At 50.1% G+C, this 18,954-nt stretch overlaps 1 protein-coding gene across 2 annotated transcripts in view; it reads right to left on the bottom strand.

Moving 5' to 3' along the window:
- MX1 (MX dynamin like GTPase 1) overlaps window positions 1-18,954 on the bottom strand; it is a 28,908-nt gene that overhangs the window by 3,380 nt on the left and 6,574 nt on the right. For both annotated transcript variants that reach the window (XM_045501321.1, XM_045501322.1), the window contains exons 4-14: window positions 15,815-16,007; window positions 14,407-14,544; window positions 12,381-12,535; window positions 11,620-11,758; window positions 10,845-11,043; window positions 9,362-9,440; window positions 7,718-7,840; window positions 7,211-7,352; window positions 3,136-3,294; window positions 1,873-1,949; window positions 227-475 (exon numbers count right to left, since the gene is read on the bottom strand). In XM_045501321.1, coding sequence (XP_045357277.1) covers window positions 227-475; window positions 1,873-1,949; window positions 3,136-3,294; window positions 7,211-7,352; window positions 7,718-7,840; window positions 9,362-9,440; window positions 10,845-11,043; window positions 11,620-11,758; window positions 12,381-12,535; window positions 14,407-14,544; window positions 15,815-16,007 — 1,653 coding nt within the window. The remainder of the gene's footprint in view (window positions 1-226; window positions 476-1,872; window positions 1,950-3,135; window positions 3,295-7,210; window positions 7,353-7,717; window positions 7,841-9,361; window positions 9,441-10,844; window positions 11,044-11,619; window positions 11,759-12,380; window positions 12,536-14,406; window positions 14,545-15,814; window positions 16,008-18,954) is intronic.

Consider the following 18,954-nt stretch of genomic DNA (forward strand, 5'->3'; position numbering starts at 1 on the left):
GACTTGGCCAGGGCCACACAGCCCGTCAAAACCAGACGTGAGTGACTCCGAGCCTTAGCCTCGGCTCATCCGCCCGAGGCTCGAGGCTTCCACGGAGGCTCAAGGAGGCCGGGCACACGGGGCTGGCTGACGGTCACCACACAGAGGCCCGGAGACTTAGAGAGAGGCATCCACAAGGAAAGGAAAGGGAACGAAAGCCGCCTTTCCGAGGCGCCTGCAGACTTACCTGGCGGTAGGCCAGCAGGTGTTCAAATATTTCACACAAGGAGACGCTCCCCGAAGAGACTTCTTCCGAGATCGGACTGTTTGTTTTTTTATTCCTCTTCTCCTCCTCCGAAACCCTCTCCCTGACCCTCTGCAGTGCCCGCTGGTAGATCTGGTCCTGGCAGTAGACAATCTGCTCCATTTGGAAGTGAAGTCGGATCGACTTCTCCGCTTCGTTTTCCAGTTCAAACTTAAGGTCTTCGATTTTGGACTAGGGCAAAAGAGAAGCGGAACGAAGTTCGCTCAGAAACAAATCGCCGGGTCGAGGAAGGGGGTCCTCCCTGAAGCCCGCAGCCAACCGGCTCCTACTGGAGCGTGCCACAGCCTTGCGCACCCCACGCTGGCTCATCTAGGACGGGGCTCCCTCCCCGGCGGGGTGTGAGGGGGCGGGCAGCGCGCCCAGACCCCGACCCCCCTGCCCTGAGCCTGGGGACCTGCACGGGCTCTGCTTGCGGGCCTCATTTCTCACATTCTTTCTCTTCTGGGGGCTTTCCCGTCTCATCAGGAGTATATATGCCCATCACAGAGATCACGGGGGTGAAACGGGGGCCAAATTGAAATCCATTCGATTCCGTAGGGTTCGTGTTCCTGCAATTTACAGAAACTGGCTTCCAGAAGGTCGGGGAATAGATCTCTCGCACAGAAAGTATCTGCCCTCCCCAGAGCCCACTGGGAGCCACCGACTGTGATGCATAAGGCCAGGTGCACCCCAGACATTTTCTTCCGTGTTCATGACACCTTCCAAACAAGGTATTCTTAGTCGTATTTCGTGGATAAGGAGCCAGAGGCCCGGGCAGCTTAAGTCGCAGGCCCCAAGACCCCAGCCTGTGACAGGCCAAGCCAGTGTTCCCAGCGGTGCTGGGTGCCAGGGACCGAGAGTGTGTGTCTCCCCAAATCCGTTAAGTTGAAAGCTCAATCCCCAAAGTGATGGCATTGGGGTGGGGGGTTGGGAGATCCAGCCCATGAGGGTGAAGTCCTTACGGATGATGCCAATGTCCTTATAAGAAGGGACACCAGAGTGCTCTCTCCCTCCCTCCCTCTGGCTCTCTCTCTCCCTGTCTTGGGAGGATACGATGGTCCTGGCAGCGATCACGCAAGCCAGGAATTGGGCCCTCGGCAGATGCCAGATATGCCACATTGATCTGGGATTTCGGGTGAGCGGCCCAGCGGGGCTCCGTGACAGCGGCCTGAGCTGGCCACGCCAGGGGAGCCCCTGCTTCTGAGGGTAGACGCTTCGGGTCTCAGCTGCGTGACGTGGGGGGCCTCACTTCCTCCTGACTCCTCCCTCTCGGAAAATGTCAGGTGTATATGTGGCTTCCTCAGTGAGTTGCAGGGTTGGGGCCGTTTCCCTCAGATGAGGCCATTCTCCACGAACTCTGGCTCTCTTTTGTGATTTTAAATATTTATTTCCAGAGTCTGCCTCGCTTACTGCTTACTGTTTCTTCCCCTGGATCACTGGTGATGCCCCTAATAAAGTTCGCCACTGAGCCTGCTTCTCTGCTTCTCTGCGTACGCAACAAAGTAGGGATGGTCTTCATCCAAGAAATCTGTTTTCTAGCATCAGGCTGACTTTTTTTTTTTGGTTAAATCGCATGTGGTCAGTGTTACCTTGGTTGTTCTGTAGAGGTTGAAAAATTCATCAAAGTTTCCTTTCGAAATATTTGCAAAGGCAAGCTGGACCATATCTGAAGAAAGGAAAACAAGATTCATTCAAAATCATGGATGGCTGGGGCGCCTGGGTGGCTCCGTTGGTGGAGCATCCGACTTCAGCTCACGTCATGATCTCGCGGTCCGTGAGTTCGAGCCCCACGTCGGGCTCTGGGCTGACAGCTGGAGTCTGGAGCCTGCTTCGGTTTCTGGGTCTCCCTCTCTCTCCGCCCCTCCCCCGCTCGCACTCTGTCTGTCTCTCCCTCAAAATGAATACACATTAGGGGAAAAAAAAAAAGGATTCAAATAAATAGAGTATTTTGAGACTGTGGAATAATCATCTCAGCTGCAGAGCCGACCAGAGGTGTGGACGATGAGAAAGGTGTATTTTGTGTGTGCTCCTGGTTCCTGACACCCAGCTCCTAAATCCCTTAGAAACTCCCGGGTGACAGGAGCATCTCTTGTTCTAAGAAGGTGACTCTTGGTGGGCCCCGGACTGCTTCAGGGTGAGGGCTGGTCACCAGAAAGATGGAGCCTAGATTAGAAGCCTGGAACTTTCAGCCCCACCCCCACCCCCCCCACCCCCATCCCACCTCGCCGCCTCTGAGGAGGAGAAGATTGAGTTAATAACTGATTATGTCTTTGTGATCATTGATTCCACCTCATTAAAATCCCCTAAACGACAGGGATCAGAGAGCTCCCAGGCTGGTGAACACACCCACGTGCCCAGAGGGTGGTGCCCCCCGCCCCCAACTCCACGAGACAGAAGCACGTGCCCCAGGACCACCCCTCCCAGGCCTCATCCTCTATACTTCCCTTCATGCCCTTTATAATAACCTGGAAAAGGGAAGTACATCCTTTAAAATAAACGAGTAGAGGTAAGTCAAGTGTGTTCCTGAGTTCTGTGAGCTGTTCTGGCAACTTATAGAACCTCGTGAGGAGGGGGCCGTGGGAACCCCCGAGAGCCTGTCCGGCAGGAGCACAGCCTGACGTGGGGGCAGTCCCCTGGGGTGAGCCCTTACACCGTCCGGTCGGCGCTAACCCAGTTAGTGTCGGAACTGAGTCCAAATGTCGAACACCCAGCTGGTGCCCGGGAGAATCAGAGAATTGACTGGGTTCTTGGATCCTGGAAAACACCCCAGGGAGGAGAGCTCTCATTGGTTTTGATCCAAGCCTTTCCCGGGCCTGGAAATAAAACGCCGAAAAGCCAAATCAAGAACTCACCGGTTACCGTGCGCAGCATGTCGACAGCTGGCTCCTCCAGCTCTCTGATTTGCTGTTTGATAATAATCTCAAACGTCTTGTAATTGACAAATCCCGGCAGCTCTCTGCCACGATACCGATTTTCAAATTTCTCAATTTCTTTATATATCGCTTTGTACCCTGGAAAAGAACGGTGCTGAATTATTTGACGAAAACAACCCTGTGGGCTTTTCTTTTTCATTTCCTAATTTATTTTGAGATAGAGAAAAAACATGAGTCGGGGGCAGAGAGAATCCCAAGCAGGCTCCGCACTCTCAGCACAGAGCCTGACATGGGGCTCGAACCCACATACCACGAGATCGCGACCTGAACCGAACGAAGTCGGACGCTTCACCGACCGAGCCACCCAGGCGCCCCACAGGTTTTTCGAAACACAATACCATTCTGGACTTTCTGAAAACACAGAGCCGCATGGAAAAAAAAAAAAAAAATTAAAATCGGATTTATCGATGGAAAATAATTCAGGGATAGCAATAAAAAAACAGATCTCGGGGCGCCTGGGTGGCGCAGTCGGTTAAGCGTCCGACTTCAGCCAGGTCACGATCTCGCGGTCTGTGAGTTCGAGCCCCACGTCGGGCTCTGGGCTGATGGCTCAGAGCCTGGAGCCTGTTTCCGATTCTGTGTCTCCCTCTCTCTCTGCCCCTGCCCCGTTCATGCTCTGTCTCTCTCTGTCCCCAAAATAAATAAACGTTGAAAAAAAAAAATTTAAAAAAAAAAAAAAAAAAAAAAAAAGATGGCAAGTATGGAGCCAGGGTATAACGCCAGAGGGCAGGGAATGCAGAAGGCAAGAAAACTGTATCACATAAAAAGTAAAAATGACCACGAATGCCATCCAGAATCAGCGACACATCACAGAGCATGAGTACAAAGTGTTTGTAATCGGCTTGGGACAGCGGACTAGCCAAGCCCGTAAGACCACATTCACGGGATCTAGTACAATGTTCTCTATATAAAACACTTTGTTGTTTCTTTACACTTTTGGAATTCTTTTTCTTCTCAACAAACTGGACTGTGGAGGACACTGGGGGGTGGAAATTCAGGAAGGCCCTAAGAACTAACCAGGAGGGGCGCCTGGATGGCTCCGTCAGTTAAGCATCCGACTTTGCCTTAGGTCATGATCTCACGGTTCATGAGTTTGAACCCCGCGTTGGGCTCAGTGCTGACAGCTGAGAGCCTGGAACCTGCTTTGGATTCTGTGTCTCCCCCTCTCTCTGCCCCTCCCCCGCTTGCACTCTGTCTCTCTCTTTCTCTCTCTCAAAAATAAATAAACATTTTTTAAAAATTAAAAAAAAAAAAAAGAACTAACCAGGAATCAGGGTCTAGGTATCCTCTTTTGGTTGGGAGATATTTTCTCGTAGGAATTTTGTACAAACTGAGATAAAATTCACATGCTATAAAATTCACCCTCGTGGGGCACCCGGGTGGCTCAGATGGTTGGGCATCCGACTCTTGGTTTAGGCTCAGGTCAGGATCTCACGGTTCATGAGATCGAGTCCCACGTTGGGCTCTGTGCTGACAGCATGGAGACTGCTTAGGATTCTCTCTCTCCCTGTCTCTCTGCCCCTCCCTTGCTCACACATGCTCTCTCTCTCAAAATAGATATATATACTTAAAAATAATTTTTTTTTTAATTCAACCTAGTCAGGGCACCTGGGTGGCTCAGTCGGTTAAGCACCTGACTTCAGCTCAGGTCATGATCTCACGGTTCGTGGGTTCGAGCCCCGCATCGGGCTCTGTAATGACAGCTCAGAGCCTGGAGCCTGCTTCAGACTCTGCCCTTCCCCTGCTCTCTCTCAAAAATAAAACATTAAATTCAACCTAGTCAAGCGTAGAGCTCAGTGATTTGTTAGCACATTAACAAAATTGTGCAACCGTCCCCAGTAGCTTATTCTCAAACACTTCTATCGCCCCAAGGAACCCTGCGCCCTATCAGGACTGCCTCCCCATTTCCCTCCCCCTGCCCAGCCCTCCAGAAACCACTCCTCTACTGTCTATTTCTAGGGACATGCGTGTCCCGGACGTTTCGTATCAATGGAACCAAAACACATGCGGCTTTCTGTGTCTCGCTTCCTTCACTCAGCACAATGTCTTCAAGGTTCGTCCATGTTATAGCATGTTTCGTCCTTGATGCTTTTCCATGGCTGAACATTTTCTATCATCTGCTGTCACAGGCTGAATTGTATCTCTCCAAAATTGGTATGTTAAAGTCCTAACCCCTAGCACCTAGGAAATGTGACTGTGTCCGGAGACGGGACCTCTGAAGAGGCGATTGCACTGAGATGAGGTCATTGGTGTGGACTGAACTCCAATCTGACTGGTGTCCTTATAGGAAGAAAGCAGGACACAGAGCCGCGCAGGAAAGACCACGGAGGACACACGGAGAAGGTGATGTCTACGTGCCAAGGAGAGAGGGCTCCGGAGAATCGAAACATGCTGGCACCTTGATCTTGGATTTCCAGTCTCCAGAATTGTAAGAAAGTAAGTTTCTGTCGTTTAAGACACACAGTCTGTTGTGCTCTGTTGGGACGGCCCTAGCAGACCAATACACGGGTACGTTAACATACCAGCCACCCTAGTGCGTGTGAGATGGGGTCTCCCGTGGCTTTGGTTTGCATTTCTCTGACGGCTAATGATGCTGAGCGCCTACTCGTGAACCCAGAAGCCATTTGTGTGTCTTCTCTTTAGAGAAATGTCTATTCTCATCCTTCGTCCACTTTAACTTGGATTATTTGGCTTTTTGTTGTTGAGCTGTAAGAGTTCTTTGTATATTCTGGGCACTGGACCCTTGTCAGATGCGTGACTTGCAAGTATTTTCTCCGGTTCTGTGCGTGGGGGTGGTGCCCTTTGACCCACACACGTTGTTTATTCTGATGAAGTCCCCCTTGTCTGTTACTTCTCTTGTCGCCTGTGATGTCGTGTCCTATGCAAACACCGCCTCTTCATCCAAGGCCACGAAGGCTAGAATACAGGTTTTCTCCTAAGAGTTTTATAGTTTCAGTGCTCACAGGTTGGTTTCTGATCATTTTGAGTTTATCTCTGTACAGGGGGTGAGTTAGGGGTCCAAATGCATTTTCTTGCATGTGGGAACCCAGTGACGTGCAACTGATAACTTGTTGGAAGGAATTTAGCACCTTAAAATGAGAGCTATTTTCTCATGGGCCGCATGCTGTAATAAGCTTGCTGAGCCATGCACGAGGGGGGTTGCTGGAAGCGAAGGACTGTTGTCTTCCCGCAGCACGGTCAGCAGCTCGGGAGTGGCGCAGAGATGGCAAGTGGCAAGTGGCAAGTGACCGCCCCAGTCTTCCACCAGGGAACACTGTCATTTATCTCGTCCTGCCCTCCATGCCCTCTGCCAACGAACAGACGACTGAAAGGCGTGGCCGTCAAATTATGTCAACAATGGCACGATGTATCCTCTCACGTTCATTACTCAAAGCCAAGGACAGCGGCCAGTCGGAACCTCCAGTCAGCTCAAGGTACATTATGGAACCCGCCACCAAGCTGCCCGAGTAGAAGCAAAGTCACTTAAAATTCCCCTCAGCTGCTGCCGCTTTATCACTGGCCAGTATATGATTGACCTCAAGCATCTCGAAATATTAAAAAAATTAACTTCAGGTCACACTCTCTACCTTTTTCGGACTCTTGAGAATTTGGTGGTGTAGCGGTGGTGTCCAGGCTGTGTTTCGTTTCCCCTGCATCGCTGTTGCAGCTACAAAATCCACTGAGATACACACGGGCTTCAAGGCCACGGCCAGCTGACCACGAAGAGCATGAGGCAGTGGCGGGCGCCATGTTGACCCGCTACTGTTGCGGGAGGGCTGATTCTGGTCGAAGCCCTGGCGGACTTGGGCGGATTCCTCTGCGTGTTCTCTCTAGGTGTCCTCCGAAGTCTGCAGCAGGCGCTGGCTGGCCTGAGTTCAGTGACGTGGGGCGGAGCAAAGGCGGCCCCCACACACCCCTCCTCCGGCCCTCCTCACCATCCGCACCACCCGCCTTGACCCACCTCGCCAGGCCTACCGCGGTGCCTGGCACTCACCTTTCTGGAACTTCTTTTCAATCACGGTGCTCCACTTGTGGAATTCATGTCTGATTTTGGTGAACAGCCGACTCTCACCCTCCCCCACAGACTCCTCCCCTTGTATTAAAGAGGTGATGTCATGATTAAACGCATTGATTTTCTGTTAAGAAGGAAAACGTACGTATAAGCGGAGATGTTCCACATACAAGTGGGGTGGTCTGGAGGCCGTGTGTAGGCTGAGGGTGGGCAAGTGACTCCTCACCACGTGACAGGGGTACCAGACCCTCCCACACCCCCAACCGCCCTCGGGTCTCGGGTGAGCATGCGTGATAAGCAATCCATATGGCAAATGTGACCATCTGTCACCGCCCATTGTCCCTCCGCCCTGGCCCCTCTTTGGTGTTAAATGGGCACAGTGAGCCTGGGTCGGCTTTCGGGGAGTGAGAGAAAAGTACATGAGGCACATGATCCCTTTCTGGACAATGATGTGTGAATCTCCGACTCGATACTATGGGCAATACTCACATCTATCAGAAAAAACATTTTTTCATGTTCGTCTTCTGGTACATCTGAGCCATACTTTTGTAATTCCTCTGTTATTTTCTCATGATTCTCCTTTATTTGATTCTCTAACAGGGGAAGAGATTTCTGAGGAAAACAGAAAAGAATGCAAAGACATAAATACGGACAGGGAAGGAGCTGGAGCCCCCAGGCCACCTGCACGGTACACCTGACCTCCTGGCTTGCTCTAGAGCGAAGGTGGAGAGGGAGGCACATTAGCGGGCACTGACTCCACCCAGGCCTCCCCACATTCCCACTCCTGGGGGGAGGGGGGACAGTCTCAGGGACACGCCAAGGTGGCCACTCTGCACAGTTCCTGCATCCTGTCCAAGCAACGCCAGGAAGAGCCCCTTCTACGATCTGCAGGGACATTAGAAAGGGCCACCTGTCTTGTGGGCTCTGAAAAAGCAGCAGTTGGGACAATTTGAGATTCAACAACTCTTGTGAACAGATTTAAAGTTTTTAGGGACTTCTGTCTCTGACGACACGGTGGATGGCGCATGCTAGCGCCCTCTTCCACCACAAACATCAAAAAATGCTGGCTGGCACATCGAAAGCATCCCTTGAAGTGTATCCATGAGCTGGCAGGTACTCAGAGGCACAGACAGGTGACACGGGTGCCCAGGGGCGGACGGGGAGAGCGGGAGTACAGCCAGATTTGGCCTCGCAGGGCATTTGTAGGAAAGAAAAATTGAGGTGACGTTTCAGAGCCTCACTTGGTGCTGGGGCAATGAATAAATCCCGGTGGGCTTGCTCGAGGCAGGGACTCTGACGAGCCAACGTCTTCTTACTCTACAAAGCTGGGACCCCAAAGAGCTAGGAACAACCGTGCCCTCTGTCCCCATTCCTGGGGACTAAACTCGGTGCTGAGCGGAAGGACATAAAATCTCTGCCGAAAATCTGTAACCGCAAGCCAGCCCTCAAACCGGTCTGCTGCCCAAATTCATACTCCCTGAGGGGTCCCCCAGGCCTCGAGCTGAGAATCTAAGATGATTCAGGCCGGAGGCTGCACCTGCCTGGAGAAACCGATTCTGAACCTGGGCTTCCATGAACACCCACAGATCAAGTTCCAGAAAGGATAGGCCCAGGGTCGAAACCCTAGCCCAGGTCATTGTGGGTGATGGCTACCAGGACCCAGCGTACCTGACACTGGAATCCTCGAGCGCTGCGTACAACAGAAATATGTGCAAAGGAAACCTTTTTAAGGGACCGCACAGGTGAAAGAGAAAGGGATTCTGTCCAGACAAACTTGAAAAAGAACCACGGAGAGATTTAAAATATGAAATCTACGACCATGACCATCGTCAAGCCATTGCCCTAGCGGCTGGCAACGAGAAAGCAACAGGTTCGTGCAGGGCGCATGAGATTTTAGGCCAAGCGGATGTAGTCTATCAGGTCCCGCCCAACACGTGGTGCCGCAGTCACACACCGTCCGGGAGCTGGCTCGAGGGTCCCAAGCTGTGCTCCAGACCCGCCGCACCTGAGCCTGCACCTTAACGAGATCCCCGGGGAGATGTGCGTGCGCGCGGACGGTGAGCGAGCCCGTGCGGGTTGGCTCTGGGTTTGTGGGACTCGAGTCAGAGAACGGACGGCTCTACGTGTGCTTACGCAGATGTGCATGATGAGTTCAGTGGTCAGTCTGTCCGCCAGACAGGGCACGGTGGCCCTTCCTTCCTCCAGGAGAACCCTGCGGACGGAGAAGAGAACACAACACGCACAACCGTGCTGGTGTGGCCAGAAAACGCAAGCCGGCTTTCTGCTGCAGGGAAAGGCAAGGCTAGTCCAGTTATTCCCAGGCGGATGGAGCGCCCTGCCGCGGGTACCCAACAGATGTGCAGAATTGCCCTGCGCAGAACGAGGGCAGGGTCTTCATTATTTCGGACACTTCAAAAATGGCATAGAGTTGGAGAGAATTGTACACCTCAAGCTCATATAACACTGTATGTCAGCTGACCGGGACTAAAATAAAAAGCTTTCTTTAAGAAATGGTATAGAGGGATCCCTTCCAGCTGAGACATTAAATATGGCTCGTGACATTTGGAACGCCTGGGTGGCTCAGCCAGTCAAGCGTCCCACTTTGGCTCACGTCATGATCTCACGGTTCGTGGGTTCGAGCCCCGCGTCGGGCTCTGTGCTGACGGCTCCTTCGGATTCTGTGTCCCCCCCTCTCTCTCTGCCCCTCCCCTGCTCACACTGTGTCTCTCTCTCTCTCAAAAATAAATAAACATTTAAAAACATTTTTTTAAATATGTCTCATGACATCTGACTACAGAACTGGTCTTTATAAAGATACGCTTGGTCACCTATGGATATGTTTTCATAACACACACACCCTTCTTCACGTAGGTAATATGCACATAAATCTAGGTAATGCATGTCGGCATAGGATTTCACAAAAATACCCCGACACGTACCTACGTAGGTGTATGGATGACATTGAACTATGGGACACACCCTTCCCCAAGACAAGAACCTAAACCATGGGCTGCTTGGAGGAAGGAAGGCCTATCCTCGCTCTATCCAAATCTGCGTTCGCCGAGTTATTATAGATTCTTTATAGTTTAAAGAACTTTTTAGGATAAAGGGCATGCCTGTTTGTGAAAGTACACTCACAGCTAGGCTCTGGTCTCCACATCTGTCAATTTTTAAAAATTGTGGTAAAAGGTACATGACATAAAATTTACAATTTCCCCCAGTGCCCCTGACTGATAATCAAACTGATGTGGCCCGCGATTGGAAAGGCCGCATTTATCATAGAGCAAATGTATGTCTCTGGGTCAATTTCTGAGCTTTCTAATTATTTTTCTCTTCTGAGGTATTTATGTTTTCTTCCGGTCTTTGTGTTTCTATTTAATTTATTTTCAATTGTCGTAGCCAGTTCCCTCCTCATCTGGTCGTGGAGGTCTATTTTCTGCTGTACTTTGTCAGTTCCTCTTTTGTTCTCCCGGGCAAATCCCACGGGCATTGTCAAGGTATAGACACACTCACACACCCACTGCGAATGTCTGTTTTTGGGCGGCAGCCATGTTCCCCAGGAGAAATGGAGGGCCTATGTTTTGGTTTGCCCTTTGCGGAAACACGGCCCGGGTACCTGAAATGTGGGTGGTCCTCAAAGAAGACTCTCTCTTTCTCCAGAGCCTCGGCCAGGCTCAGCTGGTCCTGGATGTCCTGCTGGCCCCGGCACTTGACGACCATGTAGCCCTTCTTCAGGTGACAGATGAGGTTTTGTGCCACGTCGACCACCTTGTCCTCGGTGCCTCTGTCCACCAGGTCAGGCTTTGTCAAGATGCCTGCAAGCCGGAGACTTTCCATCAGAGAACGCTCGCAGCTTCCTCTCAGCCTTGCTCGTGGGGACACGATGGCACCCCCAACCCCCAAGTCCACGGTTTGAGGTGGAGCCCCTGGCCAGTGACAGAACTACAGCTCAGGCCCCAGGAAGACGGCATGCCCCTCCAGGCAGCTGTGGGGGGCTTGCTTCACCCAGGGCTTGGCCCTCATGCCAGAGAGACAGCAGCATGTGACGGCCATTTAATTTCCCTTCTACCCAGTCGAAGAGTTCATGCTCTATTGCGATGACTCTCCACCTCCCCAGTGAGGCACACTGGGCTGTCAGCCCAGAGCCCGACGCGGGGCTCGAACCCACGGACCGCGAGATCGTGACCTGAGCCGAAGTCGGACGCTCAACCGACTGAGCCTCCCAGGCGCCCGACTAGCATTTCTAAACATTCTCCAGTTACTTCTGGTGCAGATGCGGCTTGGCCCACGCTTGGGGAAACACGGGTCCGGCCGAGACCAGAGGCATCATTTGCTGAGCCCACGGCCAAGTAAAGCCCTCCTATGGTTTCTAGGTTCTTCCCTCTTCTTACCTATGGTCCTGTCTCCATCGGGGTCCACCTCCTGAGCCATGCTCAGGGCCTCTGTGGTGGCGATGTCCACATTGCAAGGGACCACCACCAGGTTGATTGTCTCCTGCTTAACGATGTACTTCCTGATGAGTTGCTTGGTCTGTGAGAAAATGAAGGTGTATGAGGGCAGGGACAGGTCCCGACCTTGCCCTTGCTTTGGGACCTCCAAGTCCCAGGGGTATCTCCCCGAAAGAAACAAGCCTGCAGCATTTCTCAAGCCAGAGTTATAAGAAACCAAGTCTCCTGTGGCAGAAATGGAGCTCTGGGGTCTGGGGAAAACCGCCAGACCTTAGCCCATTAACTATCTCCCAGGATTCCACAGAGGACAACCGCAGGGAAAGAGAAGATGCCACAAAGTGCATGACGGTGCCCTAGATCTTAAATCTCTTGGGTAACATTTGCCAACATGAAAATGCCATCATATCTGTTGCTAATGCTTTCTCTCCCCACATAAAACCCCTTCCTGTACACGCCAGCTTAGATACGCCACGGAATGTAACTCTAACCAAAAATGGGTCCCCGTATAAAACCGAAACACTGTAAAATGGATTTCCAGTTCTGCCTCCTTGCCTCGCGCTCCCCAGAACATCTCCATCTGACTTGGTGGAGGCCACGGAGCCCACCCCTTCACACCTCCTGATATCCACCCTCCCTCCCAACTCAGCCCGGAACTCGCTGTTGTCCAGGGCACGGCCCCGGTCCCCCCCAGACCGAGGTTGTACCTGGCGTCCGATGTCGGCCGGCTGATTGCCCACAGCCACCCTGGTGATGCCAGGGAGGTCTATCAGGGTCAGATCCGGGACATGAGGGGAGCTGACCTCCAGGTTGATTAGCTCATGACTGATCCCCAGTCCTTCCCCGGCGATGGCATTCTGGGCTAGGGAAGGGGGAAACGAGAAAACCTGAATAGAGCCTTCAGTACAAGCATCTCCCTATAGCAAATCCTCCGAAAGCACCTTCTACCTGCCGTGCTTGGATAAAGCATATCTGGAGCAGATGCACTTTTCCGGGGCTAAAAGGAAACTCAAAGGACAATTCACGGGTCTCCCTGCCAGTGGCCAGAACTGTTTGTGGAGAGAGCAAGAGAAACATCTCTAAAGATGCACCTGCACCGGGTCGGAGCGGGGCCGACCTGAGCTCTTCCTGGCATAGCGCCTAAATCCTTCCCCTGACGTCACTAGGAGATTAACAACAAAGCAAAATGAAAGCAAATAAAAACACACGGGCACGCTGGGACAGGATTTGGGAAATGATGGAGGGGAACGTGCTAGTTTTGAGCAAAACGAACGTGCTAGTTTTGAGCAAAACGAGCCCTGGCATTGACATCCTATCAAGGGACCTCATTTGGCTCCTGCCTCCGTAACGATGACAATTTCAAGATCTAAATTTATTTATCGGTATTCCCTTCCGTCACTGCATGCACGCTCCTCTCCAGGGCGACCTTCTCCCAACAGGAGAGTCTGTCCCTCGACCTCGGGCTTGCCCGTGGCTGACAGGACATCACAGAATGGACTCCAGTAGAGATTGAGACCTTGTGCCTGGGGGATCCTCCTCCCTTCCTGCCAGGAACCCGTCCGCCACCACGCAAAAAGCCAAGCCTGGCCTCCTGGAGGAGGATGGCCACCGCATGGGGAGAAGGCCTGGTCTTTCCAGCCCAGGGCCTGGGTATGTAACCGAGGCCATCCTCGACGGTTGGCCCCAGCCAAGCCAGCTGGAGGGAAAGAACTGCCCAGCTGATCACCGAATCGCGAGAAACCAATGCTTCCAAGCCACTGGGCTTTGAGATAGCGTTGTTACACAGGAAGGGCGAGGGGTACACACAGCGGTTTTGAGTGTTCTGCCCCTGGAGCCAATCTAAGCCCAAAAATCACACAATGATGTTCTGACTGCAAAAGCATCCTTCAACTTTTGTAAAACAGTCTATAAATGCGACTTAGTGCTTCTATCTTTTTTTTAAATACAATTTATTGTCAGATTGGTTTCCATGCAACACCCAGTGCCCATCCCAAGTGGCTGCTACCTTCTTAAGAGCCAAGCTCATTCTTTGCCACTTCTGCTCCCCAAATGACTGAGACTAGGCTGTGACACACTAGGAAGAAGTGAAGGTCCACGTGGCAGAGATTATCTATCCGCCTTGCTCACTCTCAGCCACAGCCAACCCTGCCACCACTTGTCCTTATGTCCTCCGCGTGTTATCTCTCCTTTTGGATGCTTCATGGGGACAGGGTGATCTCTGTCTCTGTGGCTGGCATTCACTGAGACGCACCGTAGGTCAACCCGAGCTGGGATTATGCAAACACATGCAGAGGAAAAGGCCTATGAGATGCTTCCAGAGAGGGTTCGGGGATGGTCCAGGATGCCTTTTATGAGGCTAGCGGGGAAAGGGGTTCCCTGGCCCCACACTCAATTCTTCTTCCATCAGATCTGTGGAGTGGGGAAGCCCTTGAATAAGGGACAGATACTCCTTGTTTAAATTTTAAAGTCCACATTACTCTCCGATGCTTATTTACATACTAAGCAAGTAATTGCTGAGGTCAGATTCTGTCCAAAGCTCTGGTCTTACTGAGGGTAAGAGAAAACACAAGGGAGCCGGGGCCTGATGCAGATGAGGGCCGGAGGGAGGCCCCCAGGAGAACAGGACAGGCCCAGAAAGGGAAGAGGGGGACAGTGACAGATGGACCCCTTCCTCCCTCACCCAGGTGGCCAGATGTCCAAACAGGTGATAGCGAACAAATGTGGGGCACTTACCCGTATTGATTGCCTCCTCCACCTCCGAAGGGTCTGAAATCTCCGCCTCAAAGTCCTGGTAGCTGACTTTGCCTCTCCATTCATCCTCATTCATGAGCTTCTTCAGCTTCAGCACCAGAGGACACCTTGTGACAATACCTGGAGGCCACGTCCACATCAGTCCTGCACTCTGCTCTCAAGAGTCCTAGACGGTGGCCTGAGATCAATGCTGCGCAAACTTTTCTATAATCATCTGGGCAGGCTGCTAAAAGCGCCTGGTCCCCTTGTCTGACGCTCGGATGCATTAGTTCTGGGGTGGCCTTAGAAATATGCATTTTGAGTCTGCATTCCAGGTAATTTTTTGCTCACTAATGCTTGAGAGCCACCACTTTCGGCTTCTCGCTTCATGTTTTGCCATCAGCTCGGGTGGCGCACTCTCGTAGGAAACCCCCAAACTCTTGTAAATGTCCTCCGCTATCCCCCAGGATACACCCATACCATCAGGAACACATACTGCCCTCACCAGGCCCCCTGACCACGTCCCCCTGCTGTAAACTTCCAGACCCCACCCTCTCCTACATCTGACCTGTATGTCAAGGCCCATCTCAGGTCTGCCCTCTCTCCCCTGGAGCCCCACCGATCCCTTGACCTTGGCACTCAAATAGCACCACTAATCAGAGCACCAATCTTTACCTCCCATTTGGAAGGTCACCTCTTGAGAAGGGGCTCAGGAAAGACACCCACATGCACGTGGTTCTGGGCTGGGGGTGCAAGTACATATACTCAGACCTGCCGTAATGCACAGGTTATACACAACCCACACAAAAATGTGCAACAAGAGGGTGCCATGCGATCTCGCGGTCCGTGAGTTCGAGCCCCGCGTCGGGCTCTGGGCTGATGGCTCAGAGCCTGGAGCCTGTTTCCGATTCTGTGTCTCCCTCTCTCTCTGCCCCTCCCCCGTTCATGCTCTGTTTCTCTCTGTCCCAAAAATAAATTAAAAAAAACGTTGAAAAAAAAAATTATTAAAAAAAAAAAAAAAAAAAGAGGGTGCCATGAACTGACTCACGTCCCCCTCCCAATTCATGTGTTAGAGCCTCAGCCCCCAGTGTGACCACTGGGGCCACTCCTTAAAGGGGTAATTAAGGATACATGAGGTCAGAAGAGTGGGGCCCAAGGTGACTGGCATCCATACAAAAAAGGGAAGAGACACCAGACGTGTGTGTGCACAGAGAAAAGGCCATCTGAGGACACAAGGAGATGGTCATCTGCACAAGGAGAAAGGCCTCGGGAGAAACCAACCATGCCAACACCTTGGTCTTGGACTTCCAGCCCCCAGAACTGTGAGAAATAAGTCTCTGTTTCAGCCACCCAGCCTGTGGCATTTTGTTATGGCTGCCTGAACTGATTAAAACAGAGAGCAAGTTGTTACCGCTGCCTCTGGGAAGGGCGACCCCTGACAGGGCCTCCAGCACTGAGCTCTTGCCCGAGCTCTGGTCTCCGATGACAGCGATGGCAGGCAGGGCCAGGTCCTGCTCCACGCCCAGGGCACGAAGGGAGTCGATGAGGTCAATGCAGGGGCGCACTTTCTCCTCGTACTGGCTACATAGGCTCTTCTTGAGTCCCTGAAGAAAGCAGAATCAAAGAATTCTGTCATGGCCTGCGGGTCATGTTCCATCAGAGACAGACAACTTCAATCAACCTATCACAATAGGTGAGAAGAGATCCCAAAAGAGAGTGGGAAAGGAGCACAAAGAACTATTTAAAGAAATGATAGGTAAAAATTCCCCACACTTGAAAACAATTAACTCAAAGACCCAAGAAGCTCAATGAACCCCAAACATAAGGTACATAAACTACATCAAGGCAGATTATAGTCAAATAGCTCAAAACCCGCGACAGACAGAAAGTGTTTCAAGCAGCCGGAGGACACGTTACACGTTGAGGAGCAAACATGAAATTTATAGCAGATTTCTCATCAGAAACAATACAAATAAGAAAGTAGTGGAATAGCCTTTTTAAAATACTGGAGGGAAAAAAAAATCCATCATCCTAGAATTCTATACCTCGCCAAAATACCTTTTTTAAAAATGAAGGCAAATGAAGTTTTTTTCAGACATAAAAAAGTGAATGAGTTCATCACCAGCATTGGCACTACAAGAAATGTTAAAGAAGTCCTTCTGCCAGAAGGAAAATGATTCTGAATGAAAATCTGAATCCACACAAAGGAATCTACACCAGAAATGGTAACTACTACATTTTTTAAAAGTAACTTACATATCCTTAAAAGATATATGACTGAACAAAAATAACAATATATTGTGGGGCTTATAAGTCAAATTAAAATTCATGAAGGAATCAACATGAATGCTAGGAGGAGACAAATGGAAGCATACATTTGTAAGGTTCTTATTTAAATATTAAGTTATAGGGGCGCCTGGGTGGCTCAGTCAGTTAAGCATCCGACTTTGGCTCAGGTCACGATCTTACAGTCTGTGAGTTCGAGCCCCGTGTTGGGCTCTGTCCTGACAGCTTAGAGCCTGGAGCCTACTTTGGATTCTGTGTCTCCCTCTCTCTCTGCCCCTCCCCTGCTCATGCTCTGTCTCTCTCTGTCTCAAAAATAAATTTAAAAAAATTTAACAAATTTTAAATATTAAGTTATTTACTATCACTTCAAGTTAGACTTGACAAGTTAAATATGTAAAATATAAACCCTAAAATAGGCACAGTTAGAAAATCAACAAAGGAAATGAAATAGAATCATCAAAAATGTAGTTGATTAATTCAAAAGAAGGTAGAAAAAGAGGAAAGGGGAAATAAAGGGCAGGGAAAATAGAAAATAAATAGCAAAATGATCTTCTCAAACTTCATTAACAACCACAATAAATATAAACGGTCTAAAACATTTTTAGAACAAACTGACTTTGAAAAAGAAGAACAAAGTCGGAGGGCTAACATTACTGATTTCAATATTTATTAAAAAGCTGCAGTAGGCAAAGCAATGTGATAAAATTGAGAAAGAGATCAAAGGAACAGAATATATGTTCCAAAAATAAACACATTGTGTATGGACAACTGATTTTGACAAAAGTGCAAGGGCAATGCAGTGGAAGGATAAAGCTTTTCAACAAATGGTGCTGGAACAACTGGGCATATATATACCCCCCCCCCAAAATAACCTTGTATCTATATTTCACACCACACTAAAAAAATAACTCACAACAGATCATAGACCTAAATGCAAAACCTAACACTACAGAACTTCTAGAAGAAAACAGGAGAAAAATCTTTATGGCTGTGAGTTAGGCAATGTTTTCTTGGATATGGCCCCCAAACCACAGTTCATAAAAGAACCAACTGATAGATTGGACTTCATCAACATTGAAAACATCTGGTCTCTAAAAAAGACTAAGAGAAGGAAAACAAGCCACAATCTGGGAGAAAATATTCACAAAACATATATTTGACAAAGGATTTGTACCCAGCATACATAAAGAACTGCCAAGAAATTCCTTGACAATAAGAAAACAAACAACCTGATTAAGAAGAGACTATGAGAATATGCTTTATAATATACATAAGTTTTACTAGGTAGTTCCTTTATCTCGTGGTGAGAAGCTATTTATATTTTCTGCCAGGTCAGCTTTTGTTGTTGGGGGCTGTCCTGTGCATTGCAGGAGATTCAGCAGAATCCCTGGCCTCTATTCATTATTCACTCTGAGTTGTGACCATCAAAATGTCTCCAGACATTGCCACACGTTCCAAGGGGCAAAAGTGCCTCTGGTTGAGAACCACTGCCTTACAAAGTACATGAGTACAAGAGTTTGTATACAGGGAATGCTGGCAGATTTCTGCAAGGACCTCCTTGACCAAATGTTAGTGAGCCCTCTTTGACCACCTTGAGCCCTGTTCTCCACTTGGCTTCTCCCGGGCTGCTGAGCCCAGACTTAGCAAAGAATCCTTCTTAGCAAAGAATCCCCTCACCTTTGAAAGCTAATCAAGCTCTTTCTCCCGGTCCCCTTGATGATAACCTGTTCTTAGTCATTCTTTCTCCTCTCCCTCACCCTTCCTGCTGGCTGTAAATCCCCACCTGTCCTCCCGTACCACCTTGACCTCAGTCTCTCTCCCTTGTGGCATTAGGCTGGAATAAAATCCTCTTGGCCATTTTTTTTAACAAGCGTCTGCTGCCAGTTTTTTCTATAACAAACTTCAGAAAGGTGTGGAGCACAGCTCCACAGGGAAAGCCCCATGGTGGTCGTACCAGAAACCTGGCTACACCTTTGTACCCACCAGCCTCCGTCTCAGCCTTCCTCATGGGTTCTTCTTTGTTTTCATTTCTTTAGATCACCTAGTCCCAAGAGTTTATAAAACATGAATAATAGTACCAACCACCTGAATTAAGAAAACACATAATCCCAGTCCATAAGACACTCCACGCACCCTTCCCCATCACCTTCCTGCTGTTACCCCTTCTCCCCACCGAGGGTCTCTCCATCCTGAGGCTCGTGAGAACCACGTTCTTGTTCTTCTTCGTGGTTTTACCACCTACCCACCTTTCCCTAAGCAATACAT

Source organism: Leopardus geoffroyi, chromosome C2, assembly GCF_018350155.1.
Source record: "Leopardus geoffroyi isolate Oge1 chromosome C2, O.geoffroyi_Oge1_pat1.0, whole genome shotgun sequence".
Lineage (NCBI taxonomy): Eukaryota > Metazoa > Chordata > Mammalia > Carnivora > Felidae > Leopardus > Leopardus geoffroyi.